Source organism: Semicossyphus pulcher, unplaced genomic scaffold (genome assembly GCF_022749685.1).
Source record: "Semicossyphus pulcher isolate SPU_LCO1_2020_fin unplaced genomic scaffold, fSemPul1.0.p SCAF_29, whole genome shotgun sequence".
NCBI lineage: Eukaryota > Metazoa > Chordata > Actinopteri > Labriformes > Labridae > Semicossyphus > Semicossyphus pulcher.
The window spans coordinates 92,112-110,000 of NW_027211703.1; the positions used below are offsets into that span (position 1 = coordinate 92,112).

The 17,889-nt window shown below is 44.0% G+C and overlaps 1 protein-coding gene across 1 annotated transcript in view; it reads left to right on the forward strand.

Moving 5' to 3' along the window:
- The first annotated feature begins 74 nt into the window (after nucleotides 1–74).
- The window catches only part of smoc2 (SPARC related modular calcium binding 2), a 24,603-nt gene continuing 6,788 nt past the window's right edge, over nucleotides 75–17,889 (forward strand). The window contains exons 1-7 of the mRNA XM_069677396.1: nucleotides 75–146; nucleotides 4,222–4,384; nucleotides 8,495–8,601; nucleotides 11,364–11,463; nucleotides 11,803–11,847; nucleotides 14,805–14,885; nucleotides 14,987–15,061. Of these exons, the coding sequence (XP_069533497.1) occupies nucleotides 75–146; nucleotides 4,222–4,384; nucleotides 8,495–8,601; nucleotides 11,364–11,463; nucleotides 11,803–11,847; nucleotides 14,805–14,885; nucleotides 14,987–15,061 (643 nt within the window). The remainder of the gene's footprint in view (nucleotides 147–4,221; nucleotides 4,385–8,494; nucleotides 8,602–11,363; nucleotides 11,464–11,802; nucleotides 11,848–14,804; nucleotides 14,886–14,986; nucleotides 15,062–17,889) is intronic.

The following is a 17,889-nucleotide window of genomic DNA, read 5'->3' on the forward strand; positions in this document are numbered from 1 at the left end:
GTCTGTTGAAAAGGAAATTCAGAGTGAATTTTGGATCGCGCGTAACTTTGGAGAGCTTCTCGCCTCGCTGCAGGATGCGCGTCCGCCCGCTGCTGCTCCTCTGTCTGCTGTGCGCTGCACGCGCTCAGAAGTTCTCCGCTCTCACGGTAAGAAGATCCACAATGCCAAAGAGAAACAATCAGTGCTACAGGAGTGTATTTTATGAAACAGGTTAAATTAACAGACATGAGTGCATCATCCTCTCTGTGAGCATTTCCTCTCATAATCAGTTTTCCTGTTACTGAAAATAAGTCATAAAGGCAGATACAGCATGCTCTTTTCATGGAGCTGACTGTGGATTTTATATGTAATAAAGAAAAGCCTGTTACTGATGGAAATTTAAACTCAAAGGATCCAGTGAAGAGGTTTCATTGGAGGCTCTGTGGTGCTCCGTGTGTGTGTGTGTGTGTGTGTGTGTGTGTGTGTTTCAGAGTCTGTGCTCAGAGCTGCTGGTTTGTCTGTGAGCAGTGTCTCTGGGCTTTAGGGTCATTACCTGCCTGCTCCTTGCTCTGTCCTGTTTACTGCTCATTGTACCTGTGGCCGCAGAGGCCACTCTGCCAGTGTCAGCAGATCGCTGCACAAAGCACATGGCATCCAAACACACAGCAAACAGCTGTATCTGCTGACATCCTGTCCGTCTGTTTGACAGAAAACTGCAGGAGAAAGTGTCTCTGATGAGGAGTGTCTTGTCCAGGAGCAGGTTCACAGTTCAGAGTGATGACAGAGAGCAGGATGATCAGAGGTTCACCTGAGACTTAAAGGTGGATGTGTTGATGTGACACACAGTCAGAGTGTTATTGTTCAGGTGAAGCGTCTTTAATATCTGAGAAAGTCACAGATCTGTTCTGGTGGACTGTGGTTCAGGATCAGCTCAGTCAGAACTCCACAGGTGTGACAGGTTCATGTTGTTTGATTGACAGGTGAGGTCTTTTTCAGGTGATGTTCTGTGAATATTTGAGGTCAAACAGGAAGTGAAATAACTTTCATGTATGTGTGCACCTGCCCACAGACTCATTAGTCACATGAGTACCCCACACGCTCAAACACACACACACCCTCAGAGTGGGCCGCAGGTTGAAGCTGTCACTTTCTTCCTTCCACATCTCTGGAAACTAATGATCCTCGTCCTCCGAGCGTCCAGCAGGAAACTCCCGCCGAGTCGTTTAACACGTTCAGCTTGGCTCTCAGCACCCCCCCCGACCCCCGCGGCGCCCGGTGTGAGGGGCCTCTTTGGGTGTGAGGAGCAGGGGCCTCCCAGACCAGAAGGCCCTCATCGGCCCACAATGTGCTCTCTGCTGGAGACTCCTCCGCACTCATTCAATCCCACAATGCCTCAGACCAAAGGGGGGGGGGGTAATAGGATTTGATTTCTGTGCTGGCTGGTTTGGAAAAAAACTTCTCCTCACTCGGCCCATCTCGTCTCCTTCTGCTGCCAACGTTTGTATTGTTACAGCAGATGGAAACAGATTCATCCAACAGAGACGGAGAGAGGGGGGGGGGAGAGAGAGAGAGACAGAGAGAGGGGGGTAGAGAGAGGGAGAGAGGGGGGGTAGAGAGTGGGAGAGAGAGAGAGACAGAGAGAGGGGGGGGGAGAGAGAGGGAGAGAGAGAGAGACGGAGGGAGAGAGAGGGAGAGAGAGAGAGACGGAGAGAGAGAGAGAGGGAGAGAGGGGGGGAGAGAGAGAGACGGAGAGAGAGAGAGAGACAGAGAGAGAGAGAGAGACATGATGGAAAATCATTCCACCATTATCTAGTTTTATTGTCCTTGTATTATTTTTGCTATGGCGATGTAAAGGTTGTTTGTAAAGGTTGTTTGTAAAGGTTGTTTGTAAAGGTTGTTTTTAAACGTATGTTTCCCGTGTTAATAAAGCTCCTTTGAGTTGAATTGAGACAGAGTTTGTGTTCTGTCTTGTTCGAGTATCTTTGTGATGAATCAGGTGGAAGTTCAGGAAGAAAACATTGATCACTGAGAGAGACATTACACACACACACACACACACACACACACACACACACACACACACACACACTCTCACTGTGAACTCTCTGATTTCATGGCTGCCTGTTTCTCTGCTGGCCGGTTCAGAGACACTGAGCTGCTGAATGACTCTGTGTGAGCCGTCAGACGCTGCTGCTGCTGTCATGTGAGTGTCTGGGTGGCCTGGATGAGCCTGGATGAGCCTGGATGGGCTGTGGAGAGGGAGGAGGTCCAACAGCAAGCATCAGAGCAGAAACAATGCCACACTCCTGCTGGACTTTCTGTGAGACGATACAGCGATGCAGAATGAATCCAAGATGCTCAGAGACACAAAGAGGAGATGAGTTTAAACAGAGGAAACGACCTGCATGTTCATGAGAAAGAGATATTTCAGATCTTCAGAGGCCAAAGACAGAAACTATCAAAAAATATCTCAAATATTCAGTGTCTGTTCTCTTCCAATGTGTTTGCACGGGCCTCTCCTCTCTGCACCCCCCCGGAAAGATTTATGAGCAGGGCTGACAGAGGGGGCTGCACCCCCAATCCTGCCCCCTGCCCAGGGCGATGCTGCCTCCTCTTCCAGGTGCATACAGCCCTGCAGCTCCGGCCTCTTGTCTCACTGTGTTTGTCACATGTCAGACACAACAGTTATTACCCCCCCCCCCCCCCATGTGTGCCTGTCTGGCTACCTGCCTGTCTGTCTGCCTGTCTGTCTGCCTGCCAGCCTGCCTGTCTGCCTGCCTGCCTGTCTGTCTACATGTCTGCCTGCCTGTCTGTCTACCTGCCTGTCTGTCTGTCTGTCTGTCTGTCTGTTTGTCTACCTGCCTGTCTGTCTGCCTGCCTGCCTGCCTGCCTGCCTGTCTGCCTGTCTGCCTGCCTGTTTGTCTGTCTGCCTGCCTGCCTGTCTGTCTGTCTGTCTGTCTGTCTGTCTGTCTGCCTGCCTGTCTGTCTGTCTGTCTACATGTCTGTCTGTCTGTCTGTCTGTCTGCCTGCCTGTCTGTCTGTCTACATGTCTGCCTGCCTGTCTGTCTGTCTGTCTACCTGCCTGTCTGTCTGTCTGTCTGTCTGTCTGTCTGTCTGTCTGTTTGTCTACCTGCCTGTCTGTCTGTCTGCCTGCCTGTCTGTCTACATGTCTGCCTGCCTGTCTGTCTGTCTACCTGCCTGTCTGTCTGTCTGTCTACATGTCTGCCTGCCTGTCTGTCTGTCTGTCTACATGTCTGCCTGCCTGTCTGTCTGCCTGTCTGTCTACATGTCTGCCTGCCTGCCTGTCTGTCTGCCTGTTTGTCTGTCTACCTGCCTGTCTGTCTGTTTGTCTGCCTGCCTGTCTGTCTACCTGCCTGTCTGCCTGTCTATCTGTCTACCTGCCTGTCTGCCTGTTTGTCTGTCTACCTGCCTGTCTGTCTGCCTGTCTGTCTGTCTGTCTGTCTGTCTGTCTGTCTGTCTGCCTGCCTGCCTGTCTGTCTACCTGCCTGCCTGTCTGTCTGTCTGCCTGTCTGCCTGCCTGTGCTTGAATGTGCTGAAGTTTCTGTGTGGCAGCAGACGTTGGGACGGAGGCGAGATGTTGGTGCATCGTCTGAGAGCCGAACAACAGCAGAGTGACTCAGTGTTTCATGTGTGCAGATATTTCTTCATGAGGAGACAAAGAGAGCGGACGTGTTGAACCTGCAGAGACACGAGTTTGTTTCTATGCTTCCAACAAATTGAATGAATCACAAAAACTTTATTAAACCAACAACAGTCACACAAAGATCCCTGACATCCAGTTTATTCAGCTTCTTTCATTCACTGTCTCTTCATTCAGTGGGGTGGAGGGCAGATACAAAGGTGGGGTTGACATAGGTGATCTGCAGGGTTTGTTTGTTTTTTCACGGCTGAGTTAAAGCCCGTCAGGTAAATACCTGCACAGGTGTGAGCTCGGACAAAGAGAGGAGGAAGAGTCAGTCACGTCTTGTTCTTCACACAGCTGTCAAGATAATAAAGAACAGACTCATGTTTCAGTATGTGTGTCAGACTGGTCATCCTTCATCCCTGTTTGACATGATGTTCCCGTGTTTATGAACCTCAGAATTAAATGTCGAAAAATTGATTTAAAGTTGGTTTTAGTTTAATAAAATGTCTTTACTCTTTCCTCTCGTCTTCTTGAGTCTCTCAGAATCAGAATCATTTTTAGTGTCATGTAAATGTGTCCTGTGTTTCTCTCTGTAGTTCCTGCGTGTGGATCAGGATAAGGAGTGTAACACGGACTGCAGTGGAGCTCCTCGTAAGCCTCTCTGCGCCTCAGACGGTCGGACCTTCGCGTCTCGCTGCGAGTTCTTGCGAGCAAAGTGCCGCGACCCCCAGCTGGAGGTCATCAGAGGGCCGTGCAAAGGTCAGGTCATGAGCCACGGTTCAGCACCTCCTGGTGGGGGTCACAGTGAACACCTGTGGGTTCAATTCATTCAGCTTAATTGATTCTTTGAGGGGGACGAGTGAGGCTGACACAGAGTGAGAGAAAGAGAGAGAGAGAGAGTGAGAGAGAAAGCAGCTGGTTTTCAAAATGTTGGTGCTGGTAAAGAAAATGTTAGTATTTCTGTTGAATCAAAGTAGGACATCCTTCAGACTGTAGCCAGCGCAGCAGCTCTCTCACTAGTGTGAAATTATTTCAACTCTTCAGACCAGATGAAAAAGCAGAGCTTGAATGAAACACTGCAGATGAAAAGTTAAAGGACAGAGAGGGAGGTCAGGCAGCTCCCAGACTATCTTTGTTAGTCAGTGTTGGAATGAAGCACCCCCCCCCCCCCCCCCCCCACACACACACACACACACACACACACACACACACACACTAACTCTACAGTTAAAAGCTCTAACTCGACTCTGCTGGGTCATCGCTCTGCAAACAAAGCCTCTTTCTTACATGTTAAATATCAGATCCTTAATGCAGCGAGTTTGTTAAAAAGAATCTTCACATGACAGAAAATCATTTCACCATTTTGTCCCTTGCTGGGTCTCCATGGTAACATCTCTGAGAGGACATCTGGACATGGCTGCAGCGCCGGGACTCAGAAAAGAGACTTCCAGCACGGACAATAAAAAGGACAAGAGTCCATGAAAGTCATATTGTAGCGTCAAAAACACGAGTCTGAAAGAGTCCAACGCCCCACTGCGAAAGGGATGAAGGGAAATCCACAGTCAGCAGCTGAAATACACCAAAGGGATGACATAAAACAGATACAACATAAAGCTGAGAGGACATGAAGCAGATACGACATAAAACAGAGAGACGCAAAAAAACAGACAGACGACATAAAGCAGAGAGAAGATGTAAAACAAAGAGACGACGTAAAGCAGAGAGACAACGTAAAGCAGAGAGACGACGTCAAACAGAGACAACGTAAAGCAGAGAGACGACGTAAAGCAGAGAGACGAAGTCAAGCAAAGACGACGTAAAGCAGAGAGACGACGTAAAGCAGAGAGACAACGTCAAACAGAGACAACGTCAAGCAGAGAGACGACGTAACACAGAGACGACGTAACACAGAGGGACGACGTAAAACAGAGAGATGTCGTAAAACAGAGACGACGTAAAGCAGAGAGACGACGTAAAACAGAGACGACGTCAAACAGAGACGACGTCAAACAGAGCGACGACGTCAAACAGAGACGATGTCAAGCAGAGACGACGTCAAGCAGAGAGACGATGTCAAACAGAGACGACGGTAAAACAGAGACAACGTAAAACAGAGACGACGGGAAGCAGAGAGACGACGTAAAGCAGAGAGACGACCTAAAACAGAGACAACGTCAAACAGAGACGATGTCAAGCAGAGATGACATAAAGCAGAGAGACGATGTAAAACAGAGAGACGACGGTAAAACAGAGACAACGTAAAGCAGAGAGACGATGTCAAGCAGAGACAACGTAAAACAGAGACGACCTAAAACAGAGAAAACGTAAAACAGAGACGACCTAAAACAGAGAAAACGTAAAACAGAGACGATGTCAAGCAGAGACAACGTAAAACAGAGACGACCTAAAACAGAGAAAACGTAAAACAGAGACGACCTAAAACAGAGAAAACGTAAAACAGAGACGACCTAAAACAGAGAAAACGTAAAACAGAGACGACGTAAAGCAGAGAGACAACGTAAAACAGAGAGACGTCGTAAAACAGAGAGACGTCGTAAAACAGAGGCGACGTAAAGCAGAGAGACGACGTAAAGCAGAGAGACGTCGTAAAACAGAGAGATGACATAAAACAGAGACGTCGTAAAACAGAGAGATGACATAAAACAGAGACGACATAAAGCAGAGACGACGTAAAGCAGAAAGACGACGTAAAACAGAGAGACAACGTAAAACAGAGAGACGTCGTAAAAAAGAGAGACGACGTAAAACAGAGAGACGTCGTAAAACAGAGAGACGACGTAAAACAGAGATGACTTAAAGCAGAGAGACGTCGTTAAACAGAGAGACATTGTAAAACAGAGAGACGACGTAAAACAGAGACGACGTAAAACAGAGAGACGTCGTAAAACAGAGAGACGACGTAAAACAGAGAGATGACATAAAACAGAGACGACATAAAGCAGAGACGACGTAAAGCAGAAAGACGACGTAAAACAGAGAGACAACGTAAAACAGAGAGACGTCGTAAAAAAGAGAGACGACGTAAAACAGAGAGACGTCGTAAAACAGAGAGACGACGTAAAACAGAGATGACTTAAAGCAGAGAGACGTCGTTAAACAGAGAGACATTGTAAAACAGAGAGACGACGTAAAACAGAGACGACGTAAAACAGAGAGACGTCGTAAAACAGAGAGACGACGTAAAACAGAGACAACGTAAAACAGAGAGATGTGAAGCAGAGAGACGACGTAAAACAGAGACAACGTAAAACAGAGAGATGTGAAGCAGAGAGACGACTTAAAGCAGAGACGACGTCAAACAGAGAGACAACGTCAAACACAGACGATGTCAAGCAGAGACGACATAAAGCAGAGAGACGACGGTAAAACAGAGACAACGTAAAACAGAGACAACGTAAAACAGAGACGACCTAAAACAGAGAAAATGTGAAACAGAGGTGACGTAAAGCAGAGAGACGACGTAAAGCAGAGAGACGTCGTAAAACAGAGAGATGACATAAAACAGAGACGACGTAAAGCAGAGACGACGTAAAGCAGAAAGACTACGTAAAACAGAGACGACGTAAAGCAGAGACGACGTAAAGCAGAAAGACTACGTAAAACAGAAAGACTACGTAAAACAGAGACGACGTAAAGCAGAGAGACGTCGTAAAACAGAGACGACGTAAAACAGAGACGATGTAAAGCAGAGAGACGTCGTAAAACAGAGATGACGTAAAGCAGAGAGACGTCGTAAAACAGAGAGACGACGTAAAACAGAGACAACGTAAAACAGAGACGTCGTAAAACAGAGACGACGTAAAACAGAGAGACGACGTAAAACAGAGAGACGTCGTAAAACAGAGACGACGACGTAAAACAGAGAGACGTCGTAAAACAGAGACGACGTAAAACAGAGAGACGTCGTAAAACAGAGACGACGTAAAGCAGAGACAACGTAAAGCAGAGAGACGTCGTAAAACAGAGAGACGTCGTAAAACAGAGACGACGTAAAACAGAGACAACGTAAAGCAGAGAGACAACATCAATCAGAGGGACGGTCAGAGATGTGTTTCAGTTGTGTTTAAGGACGGTGAGTCAGCGTTTGTTTTCTGATGAAGATGAGTTCAGTCTCAGTTTTTCCAGATTTCTGCTCTGAGCCTCAGAGGAGGATAATTTGGGTTTTTCCACCAGAGCTAAATTAAGTTTTCCTCCGTCCAGAACATTCAACGTGTTGTGACAGTGACACACACATACAGACACACACACACACACACACTGGGCTGAGAGGAACCAATGCACATTCCCCTGTGTGTGTCTAATGGACAAACTCCTCTGAGCCAATGTTCTAAACTAACATGACTCATAGTTTTAATGAACCTGACAGACAGACAGAAACACTGACAGACAGACACATAGACAGACAGATAGAGCAATACACAGAAAGATAGACACAGACATATACACAGACACACAGACAGACAGACAAAGAGACAGACAGAAAGACAGACACACAGTTACACAGACACTAAATGGACAGTACCTGACATCCTGAGAGTTTACACAGCTGGAGCTGGTAGCTGTGGAGTCTCTGACACAGAGACGTGAAGAGTCGTGAGCTGCACACAAAGTTTCAGGCTCGTGTGGAGAAACAGTCCAATGCTCGAGCTGAGGACTTTAACAGAGACAGACTCAGAAGCATTAAGGACGGTCAGTTTTACACAGGCATCAGCCCTTTTCTGTCTGGAATGTCCTGCAGGAGCCATGTCTTTAATATCTTTAACATCTTTAAAGTCTTTAACATCTTTAATGTCTTTAACGTCTTTAACCTCTTTAATATCTTTAATGTGGTGATTTTTGTGTCCTCAGATACGTCCAGATGTGTTGCAGAGAAGAAGTACACAGAGCAGCAAGCCAAGAAGCTGTTTCCTCAGGTCTTTGTGCCTGTTTGTAACCCTGATGGGACGTACAGCGAGGTAAAGACACACAGCGTCCAGGATAACAGACCAGAGTAATGTCTCTTCATCCTCACTGATGTAGTCTCTCTCTCTCTTCACCCTCACTGATGTAGTCTCTCTCTCTCTTCACCCTCACTGATGTAGTCTCTCTCTCTCTTCATCCTCACTGATGTAGTCTCTCTCTCTCTTCACCCTCACTGATGTAGTCTCTCTCTCTCTTCACCCTCACTGATGTAGTCTCTCTCTCTCTTCATCCTCACTGATATAGTCTCTCTCTCTTCACCCTCACTGATGTAGTCTCTCTCTCTCTTCATCCTCACTGATGTAGTCTCTCTCTCTCTTCATCCTCACTGATATAGTCTCTCTCTCTTCACCCTCACTGATGTAGTCTCTCTCTCTTCATCCTCACTGATGTAGTCTCTCTCTCTTCACCCTCACTGATGTAGTCTCTCTCTCTTCACCCTCACTGATGTAGTCTCTCTCTCTCTTCATCCTCACTGATGTAGTCTCTCTCTCTCTTCACCCTCACTGATGTAGTCTCTCTCTCTCTTCAACCTCACTGATGTAGTCTCTCTCTCTTTATCCTCACTGATGTAGTCTCTCTCTCTCTTCATCCTCACTGATGTAGTCTCTCTCTCTCTTCACCCTCACTGATGTAGTCTCTCTCTCTTTATCCTCACTGATGTAGTCTCTCTCTCTCTTCATCCTCACTGATATAGTCTCTCTCTCTTCACCCTCACTGATGTAGTCTCTCTCTCTTCATCCTCACTGATGTAGTCTCTCTCTCTCTTCACCCTCACTGATGTAGTCTCCTTCTCTCTTCACCCTCACTGATGTAGTCTCTCTCTCTTTATCCTCACTGATGTAGTCTCTCTCTCTCTTCATCCTCACTGATGTAGTCTCTCTCTCTCTTCACCCTCACTGATGTAGTCTCTCTCTCTTTATCCTCACTGATGTAGTCTCTCTCTCTCTTCATCCTCACTGATGTAGTCTCTCTCTCTTTATCCTCACTGATGTAGTCTCTCTCTCTCTTCATCCTCACTGATATAGTCTCTCTCTCTTCACCCTCACTGATGTAGTCTCTCTCTCTTCATCCTCACTGATGTAGTCTCTCTCTCTCTTCACCCTCACTGATGTAGTCTCTCTCTCTCTTCACCCTCACTGATGTAGTCTCTCTCTCTTCACCCTCACTGATGTAGTCTCTCTCTCTCTTCATCCTCACTGATATAGTCTCTCTCTCTTCACCCTCACTGATGTAGTCTCTCTCTCTTCATCCTCACTGATGTAGTCTCTCTCTCTCTTCACCCTCACTGATGTAGTCTCTCTCTCTTTATCCTCACTGATGTAGTCTCTCTCTCTCTTCATCCTCACTGATGTAGTCTCTCTCTCTCTTCACCCTCACTGATGTAGTCTCTCTCTCTTTATCCTCACTGATGTAGTCTCTCTCTCTCTTCATCCTCACTGATATAGTCTCTCTCTCTTCACCCTCACTGATGTAGTCTCTCTCTCTTCATCCTCACTGATGTAGTCTCTCTCTCTTCACCCTCACTGATGTAGTCTCTCTCTCTTCACCCTCACTGATGTAGTATCTCTCTCTCTTCATCCTCACTGATGTAGTCTCTCTCTCTCTTCACCCTCATTGATGTAGTCTCTCTCTCTCTTCAACCTCACTGATGTAGTCTCTCTCTCTTTATCCTCACTGATGTAGTCTCTCTCTCTCTTCATCCTCACTGATGTAGTCTCTCTCTCTCTTCACCCTCACTGATGTAGTCTCTCTCTCTTTATCCTCACTGATGTAGTCTCTCTCTCTCTTCATCCTCACTGATAGTCTCTCTCTCTTCACCCTCACTGATGTAGTCTCTCTCTCTTCATCCTCACTGATGTAGTCTCTCTCTCTCTTCACCCTCACTGATGTAGTCTCTCTCTCTTTATCCTCACTGATGTAGTCTCTCTCTCTCTTCATCCTCACTGATATAGTCTCTCTCTCTTCACCCTCACTGATGTAGTCTCTCTCTCTTCACCCTCACTGATGTAGTCTCTCTCTCTCTCCATCCTCACTGATGTAGTCTCTCTCTTCACCCTCACTGATGTAGTCTCTCTCTCTTCATCTTCACTGATGTAGTCTCTCTCTCTCCATCCTCACTGATGTAGTCTCTCTCTCTTCACCCTCACTGATATAGTCTCTCTCTCTTCACCCTCACTGATGTAGTCTCTCTCTCTCTTCACCCTCATTGATGTAGTCTCTCTCTCTTCACCCTCACTGATGTAGTCTCTCTCTCTCTTCATCCTCACTGATATAGTCTCTCTCTCTTCACCCTCACTGATGTAGTCTCTCTCTCTCTTCACCCTCATTGATGTAGTCTCTCTCTCTTCACCCTCACTGATGTAGTCTCTCTCTCTCTTCATCCTCACTGATATAGTCTCTATCTCTCTTCATCCTCACTGATGTAGTCTCTCTCTTCACCCTCACTGATGTAGTCTCTCTCTCTTCATCTTCACTGATGTAGTCTCTCTCTCTCCATCCTCACTGATATAGTCTCTCTCTCTTCACCCTCATTGATGTAGTCTCTCTCTCTTCACCCTCACTGATGTAGTCTCTATCTCTCTTCATCCTCACTGATGTAGTCTCTCTCTTCACCCTCACTGATGTAGTCTCTCTCTCTTCATCCTCACTGATGTAGTCTCTCTCTCTCTTCATCCTCACTGATGTAGTCTCTCTCTCTTCATCCTCACATACAGTCCCTGGTGTATCTGTGCTAACTTCCTGCCGTCTATCTCAGGTTCAGTGTCACAGCTACACCGGTTACTGCTGGTGTGTCACTCCCAACGGCCGACCAATCAGCGGCTCCGCGGTGGCCAATAAAAAGCCTCGATGCCAAGGTGGGAAGCAACAGACAAACACACACACACATTGAGTTCTGAGGTATGCCGAGTATAAAACAGCTCAGAGGGACTAAAGTGGCGTTCAGTGACTCCACGCGTTCACTGTGACTCAGAGTCTGAAGCTGCTGTAGAGTGAACAGAGAGAATTACACCTGACAGCTGTCCTCATCTATAGTCACATGTAGTACATTAATCTCCAGCCACATACAAGGTTTGAATAAAGTTTTAACATAAAGTCAGAACAGAAATATAAATGTGTATCTTTATATTATTAATGCTAAAATGAAGACAGAAGACAGCATCTGTTTGTAATTCTGATTAATTTGAACTTTTTAGGATCGAAACAGGAGCGAGCTACGACCAGAGAGCCAGGTAAATCAGGTGAGACTGTGATGAACAAAGTTTACTGTGTGTGTGTACTGGAGTGTTTGTTCTTGAGCATGTGTGTACCAATCTCAGCCTGCACGTATGTGTGTGTGCGTGTGTGTGTGTGTGTGTGTGTGTGCGTGTGTGTGTGTGTGTGTGTGTGTGTGCACACTCTTACAGCCTGTCTCAAATATTGAGTCAGTTTGCAGCCTGATTAAACTCAGTGTGAGCAGCAGATCCAGAAACAGCCTGTTGTCTTCATCAGGCAGCAGTCCTCCTCCTCCTCCTCCTTTTCGTCCTCCTCTTTGTCCTCCTCGTCTTTCTCCTCTTCCTCTCTAACTTCATCACTGGTTCCTTTTTTAGGCTACAGTGTCGCAAGATTCAAGAAAATCTTTGAACTTTATTCTCCCTCTCATCAACATGGCGCCTTTTCAACAGACAGAACCACTAACTTTGCCTTCAGACGTGTTAAATATACGTAAATATGTTAAACATGTGTGAAATATATATAATGTGTACATATATAATATTTAACACATCTTCTGCTCTCATCTTGTTCAACTGTTATTTAAAGTTTCACACAGAAAATGTGTCATTTGGGCAGGATTCCTTATGTGTGTGTTTATGATCGTGTGTGTGTGTGTGTGTGAGTGTGTGTGTGTGTGTGTGTGTGTGTGTGTGTGTGTGTGTGTGGGGTGGAGGGGGCTGTGGTTGGATCTAAGCTGGTTTGATAAACATCTTGGTGAAAGCAAACTAAACTGTAGATTTGTGTTGAAAACCAGCAGAGACTGAATCACTGTTTAATGGCTCAAATTCAGCCGAGGACAAAATGTGAACACAACATGAAAGACAGAAAACGTCCCCATAAACCAGGAGCTATATGATAAATTCATGATGGAATCACAGGCAGCTGACAGCCGCTAAACGAATGCAGGACGACCACCGATAGAATGTGTGTGTGTGTGTGTGTGTGTGTGTGTGTGTGTGTGTGTGTGTGTGTGTTGGGGTGTTCCTGGCAGACCCTTAAAGAGGTGTTACAGTGATGTTAGTGGCCGCAGAGTAAAGAGGTGATTAGTGGTTCATGTTGAATCCACATCATGAAAACAGTTTTAATAGTTTTACCATCAGAGAGAAAAACAGTGACACTGTGTTTGTACAACCAGCACTCACATTTAACCAGGTTATGTTAACCAGGTTATATTAACCAGGTTATATTACCAGGTTATGTTAACCAGGTTTAATTAACTAGGTTATGTTAACCAGGTTAAATTAACCAAGTTATGTTAACCAGGTTATGTTAACCAGGTTATATTAACCAAGTAATATTAACCAGGTTATATTAACCAGGTTATGTTAACCAGGTTATATTAACCAGGTTATGTTAACCAGGTTAAATTAACCAAGTTATGTTAACCAGGTTATGTTAACCAGGTTATATTAACCAAGTCATATTAACCAGTTTATATTAACCAGGTTATGTTAACCAGTTTATATTAACAAAGTTATGGTAACCAGGTTATGGTAACCCAGTGATGTTAACCAGGTTGTGTTAACCAAGTTATATTAACTAGTTCATATTAACCAAGTTATGTTAATAACAATGATACATTTTATTTATAGGCGCCTTTCAAAACACTCAAGGTCACCTTACAAGGCAGAGTTATGTGAAGAGTTATATAAACCAAGATTAAACTCTGTTAGATAAAATGTTTAATCCTGGTTTAAAGGAGAAGAGACACCTCTTGCAAATGTGTTAACCCTTTCTCATTGGATGGACACGTTGTCCCCACCCCAGTTAACACGGATGTCATTCAAGCAGTCCAAACTCCATTGTTTGAGCTATGGTAACCAAACAGAAACCATCTGTTCCTAACTATTAGAAACTACCTACATCAGTATGAAATCACTGAAGCACCTGTTTGACACTCCTTCACACAAATCTTCAATTAGCAATCAGTCTGCAGGCCTTCAAAGGTGCAGCGTCTGTGTTGTTCTTTGCCAACATGGATGGAAGAGGTCTAAGGCAGATGAGAGCGAGTATCAATAGTGGCTATTTCTTATACTCTACAGTAATAGATTTTTATACTTTACTGTAATAGATTTTATTTTTATTTTCTTAATTTCTTATACTCTAATAGATTTTATTTTGGTTTACATGTATTTTGTGTAATATTTACAGTATTTCAGTTTTCAGCCACAGTTTGTAAAAAAAGAATCAATGGAATCAATAAAATTTGCATCAAAGCATTTCTGATTCTGGATCCAATTCTTTGCAAGAAGGAGAATTTGACAACAAATGGCACTGGCATGACAGCTACGTACAGTAATAGGCTACAATGACAAGCAATGGTGCATTGATTCGCACTGAGTGCTGTATTTTGTATTTTGTTGTCCACTGTGTAACGGTTGATTGGAAGAGCTCAGACACTTGTAAGCAAGTTGTGTTGTTTGAAGGCAAAATTTGCTTTTGTTGCATATTTTTAATGTTTTGGACGGTTAGAGCCTTCTGCAAACAAAATGAGTCATTTCGACCATGAGTGCCACTGTTTCGGCCTGTGTGTTAAGTGTTTTGAAAATGTGGAGTTTGAGTTGACTGCTGCATCAAAGCAATCAAGAAAAACTGTAACTCACCTGGGTGACTCCCTGAGGTGAACCTCACCTGCTGCCAGAGTCCTCCTTCATGCTTCACCTGTGTGTGTGTGTGTGTGTGTGTGTGTGTGTGTGTGTGTGTGTGTGTGTGTGTGTTCTTTAAACTGAGACAGGATGAAGATCTTCTCTCTCTCTCTCCCCAGTGATCCTCTCCATCGTGCATGAAGTTAAACAACAGGAACATGAACCACTATTTCCTCCCTCTCTCCTCCTCCTCCTTCTCTCTTTGTCATTCTCCTCCTGCTCCTCAGTCTCTCTCTGTCGGGCAACGTGCAACTCTCTCAGTGTGTGTCGTGTAATCTGACTGACTCTGGTAATTGTAGTCTCCTTGCAAATATTCTCCATTCTAAATGCAGATGAGACGGGGCTGGTGGTGGACCCTCAACCAGCTGCTGATGAAGAGGGTGAGTGAGGTCAAAATGTTTCAGCCTGTTTCCTGAGTTTAAAACGTCTCTGAAGGTGTTTGTGTGTCCTGAAGCTTATGGTGGTCTCTGTGTTCTTTCAGACATCACCTCGCAGTATCCCACCCTGTGGACAGAGCAGGTCCGCAGCCGACAGAACAACAGAACCAGAACTCCGAGTGAGTGTCATACTTTAATGTTTCAGATGTCAGCTGAGAGACAGCCTGAGAGCACGTGAGAGAGTGTGTTTCTTCTTTAAGGCCAGACGGAGGAGTGTGAAACAGGGACATGTTGGTGTGTGTGTGATCAGGATCTCTGAGGTTCTTTGTGTCTCTTTAAATCTGTAGAAATGAGCTCACAGCACAAACTCACCATCTGTTCTTCTTCTTACACTCTTCCTGCACAGATCAGCTGAAAATCTGGGATGAATCTTTTTTCATAAAACAGTGTGTGTGTGTGTGTGTGTGTGTGTGTGTGTGAATCCATTATCATAATTTACAGCCAGTAAAAGCCTGAGAATGCAGCATTGATGGTTGTGATTACCGTGTGGTCTTCCTCAAAGAGAGGAGGAAGTGGAGCAGAGCGAGGAGGCGTTTCATTTGCTCTCTTTGTGTGGTTAAACATCTCTGATGAAAACAAACAGAGAGAAGAATTACCCATAATCCCCAGTTAGAGTCCGGAGGCGAGCAGCGAGGAGGGAAGAATGATGAAGGCCCGACTTTTATCCCGAGTTTAGAGCTCACATCTCTGCTGGAGAGAAAAAGTCTTATGAAATCAGAACCCTCGTCTTCCTCACATCGCTGCTCAGAACACTTCTAGTGATTCTACTTCCTATGATTCTACTTTCTGTGTTTCTACTTTCTGTGTTTCTACTTCTTGTGATTCTAATTTCTGTGATTCTACTTTCTGTGTTTCTACTTCTTGTGATTCTACTTTCTGTGATTCTACTTCTTGTGATTCTTCTTTCTGTGATTCTACTTCTTGTGATTCTACTTTCTGTGATTCTACTTTCTGTGTTTCTACTTCTTGTGATTCTTCTTTCTGTGATTCTACTTATTGTGATTCTACTTTCTGTGTTTCTACTTCTTGTGATTCTACTTTCTGTGTTTCTACTTCCTGTGATCCTGCTTCCTGTGTTTCTACTTTCTGTGTTTCTACTTCTTGTGATTCTTCTTTCTGTGATTCTACTTCTTTTGATTCTACTTTCTGTGTTTCTACTTCTTGTGATTCTACTTCTTGTGATTCTACTTTCTGTGTTTCTACTTCTTGTGATTCTACTTCTTGTGATTCTACTTTCTGTGTTTCTACTTCTTGTGATTCTACTTCTTTTGATTCTACTTTCTGTGTTTCTACTTCTTGTGATTCTACTTCTTGTGATTCTACTTTCTGTGTTTCTACTTCTTGTGATTCTACTTCTTGTGATTCTTCTTTCTGTGATTCTACTTCTTGTGATTCTACTTTCTGTGTTTCTACTTCCTGTGATCCTGCTTCTTGTGATTCTACTTTCTGTGTTTCTACTTCTTGTGATTCTTCTTTCTGTGATTCTACTTCTTGTGATTCTACTTCTTGTGATTCTACTTTCTGTGTTTCTACTTCTTGTGATTCTACTTCTTGTGATTCTACTTCTTTTGATTCTACTTTCTGTGTTTCTACTTCTTGTGATTCTACTTCTTGTGATTCTACTTTCTGTGTTTCTACTTCTTGTGATTCTACTTCTTGTGATTCTACTTTCTGTGTTTCTACTTCTTGTGATTCTACTTCTTGTGATTCTACTTCTTTTGATTCTACTTTCTGTGTTTCTACTTCTTGTGATTCTACTTCTTGTGATTCTTCTTTCTGTGATTCTACTTCTTGTGATTCTACTTTCTGTGTTTCTACTTCCTGTGATCCTGCTTCTTGTGATTCTACTTTCTGTTTCTACTTCTTGTGATTCTTCTTTCTGTGATTCTACTTCTTGTGATTCTACTTTCTGTGTTTCTACTTCTTGTGATTCTACTTTCTGTGTTTCTACTTCTTGTGATTCTACTTCTTGTGATTCTACTTTCTGTGTTTCTACTTCCTGTGATCCTGCTTCTTGTGATTCTACTTTCTGTGTTTCTACTTCTTGTGATTCTACTTCCTGTGATCCTGCTTCTTGTGATTCTACTTTCTGTGTTTCTACTTCCTGTGATCCTGCTTCCTGTGTTTCTACTTTCTGTGTTTCTACTTCTTGTGATTCTACTTCTTGTGATTCTACTTTCTGTGATTCTACTTTCTGTGATTCTACTTTCTGTGTTTCTACTTCTTGTGATTCTACTTCTTGTGATTCTACTTTCTGTGTTTCTACTTCTTGTGATTCTACTTCTTGTGATTCTACTTTCTGTGTTTCTACTTCTTGTGATTCTACTTCTTGTGATTCTACTTTCTGTGTTTCTACTTCTTGTGATTCTACTTCTTTTGATTCTACTTTCTGTGTTTCTACTTCTTGTGATTCTACTTCTTGTGATTCTACTTTCTGTGTTTCTACTTCTTGTGATTCTACTTCTTGTGATTCTTCTTTCTGTGATTCTACTTCTTGTGATTCTACTTTCTGTGTTTCTACTTCCTGTGATCCTGCTTCTTGTGATTCTACTTTCTGTGTTTCTACTTCTTGTGATTCTTCTTTCTGTGATTCTACTTCTTGTGATTCTACTTCTTGTGATTCTACTTTCTGTGTTTCTACTTCTTGTGATTCTACTTCTTGTGATTCTACTTCTTTTGATTCTACTTTCTGTGTTTCTACTTCTTGTGATTCTACTTCTTGTGATTCTACTTTCTGTGTTTCTACTTCTTGTGATTCTACTTCTTGTGATTCTACTTTCTGTGTTTCTACTTCTTGTGATTCTACTTCTTGTGATTCTACTTCTTTTGATTCTACTTTCTGTGTTTCTACTTCTTGTGATTCTACTTCTTGTGATTCTTCTTTCTGTGATTCTACTTCTTGTGATTCTACTTTCTGTGTTTCTACTTCCTGTGATCCTGCTTCTTG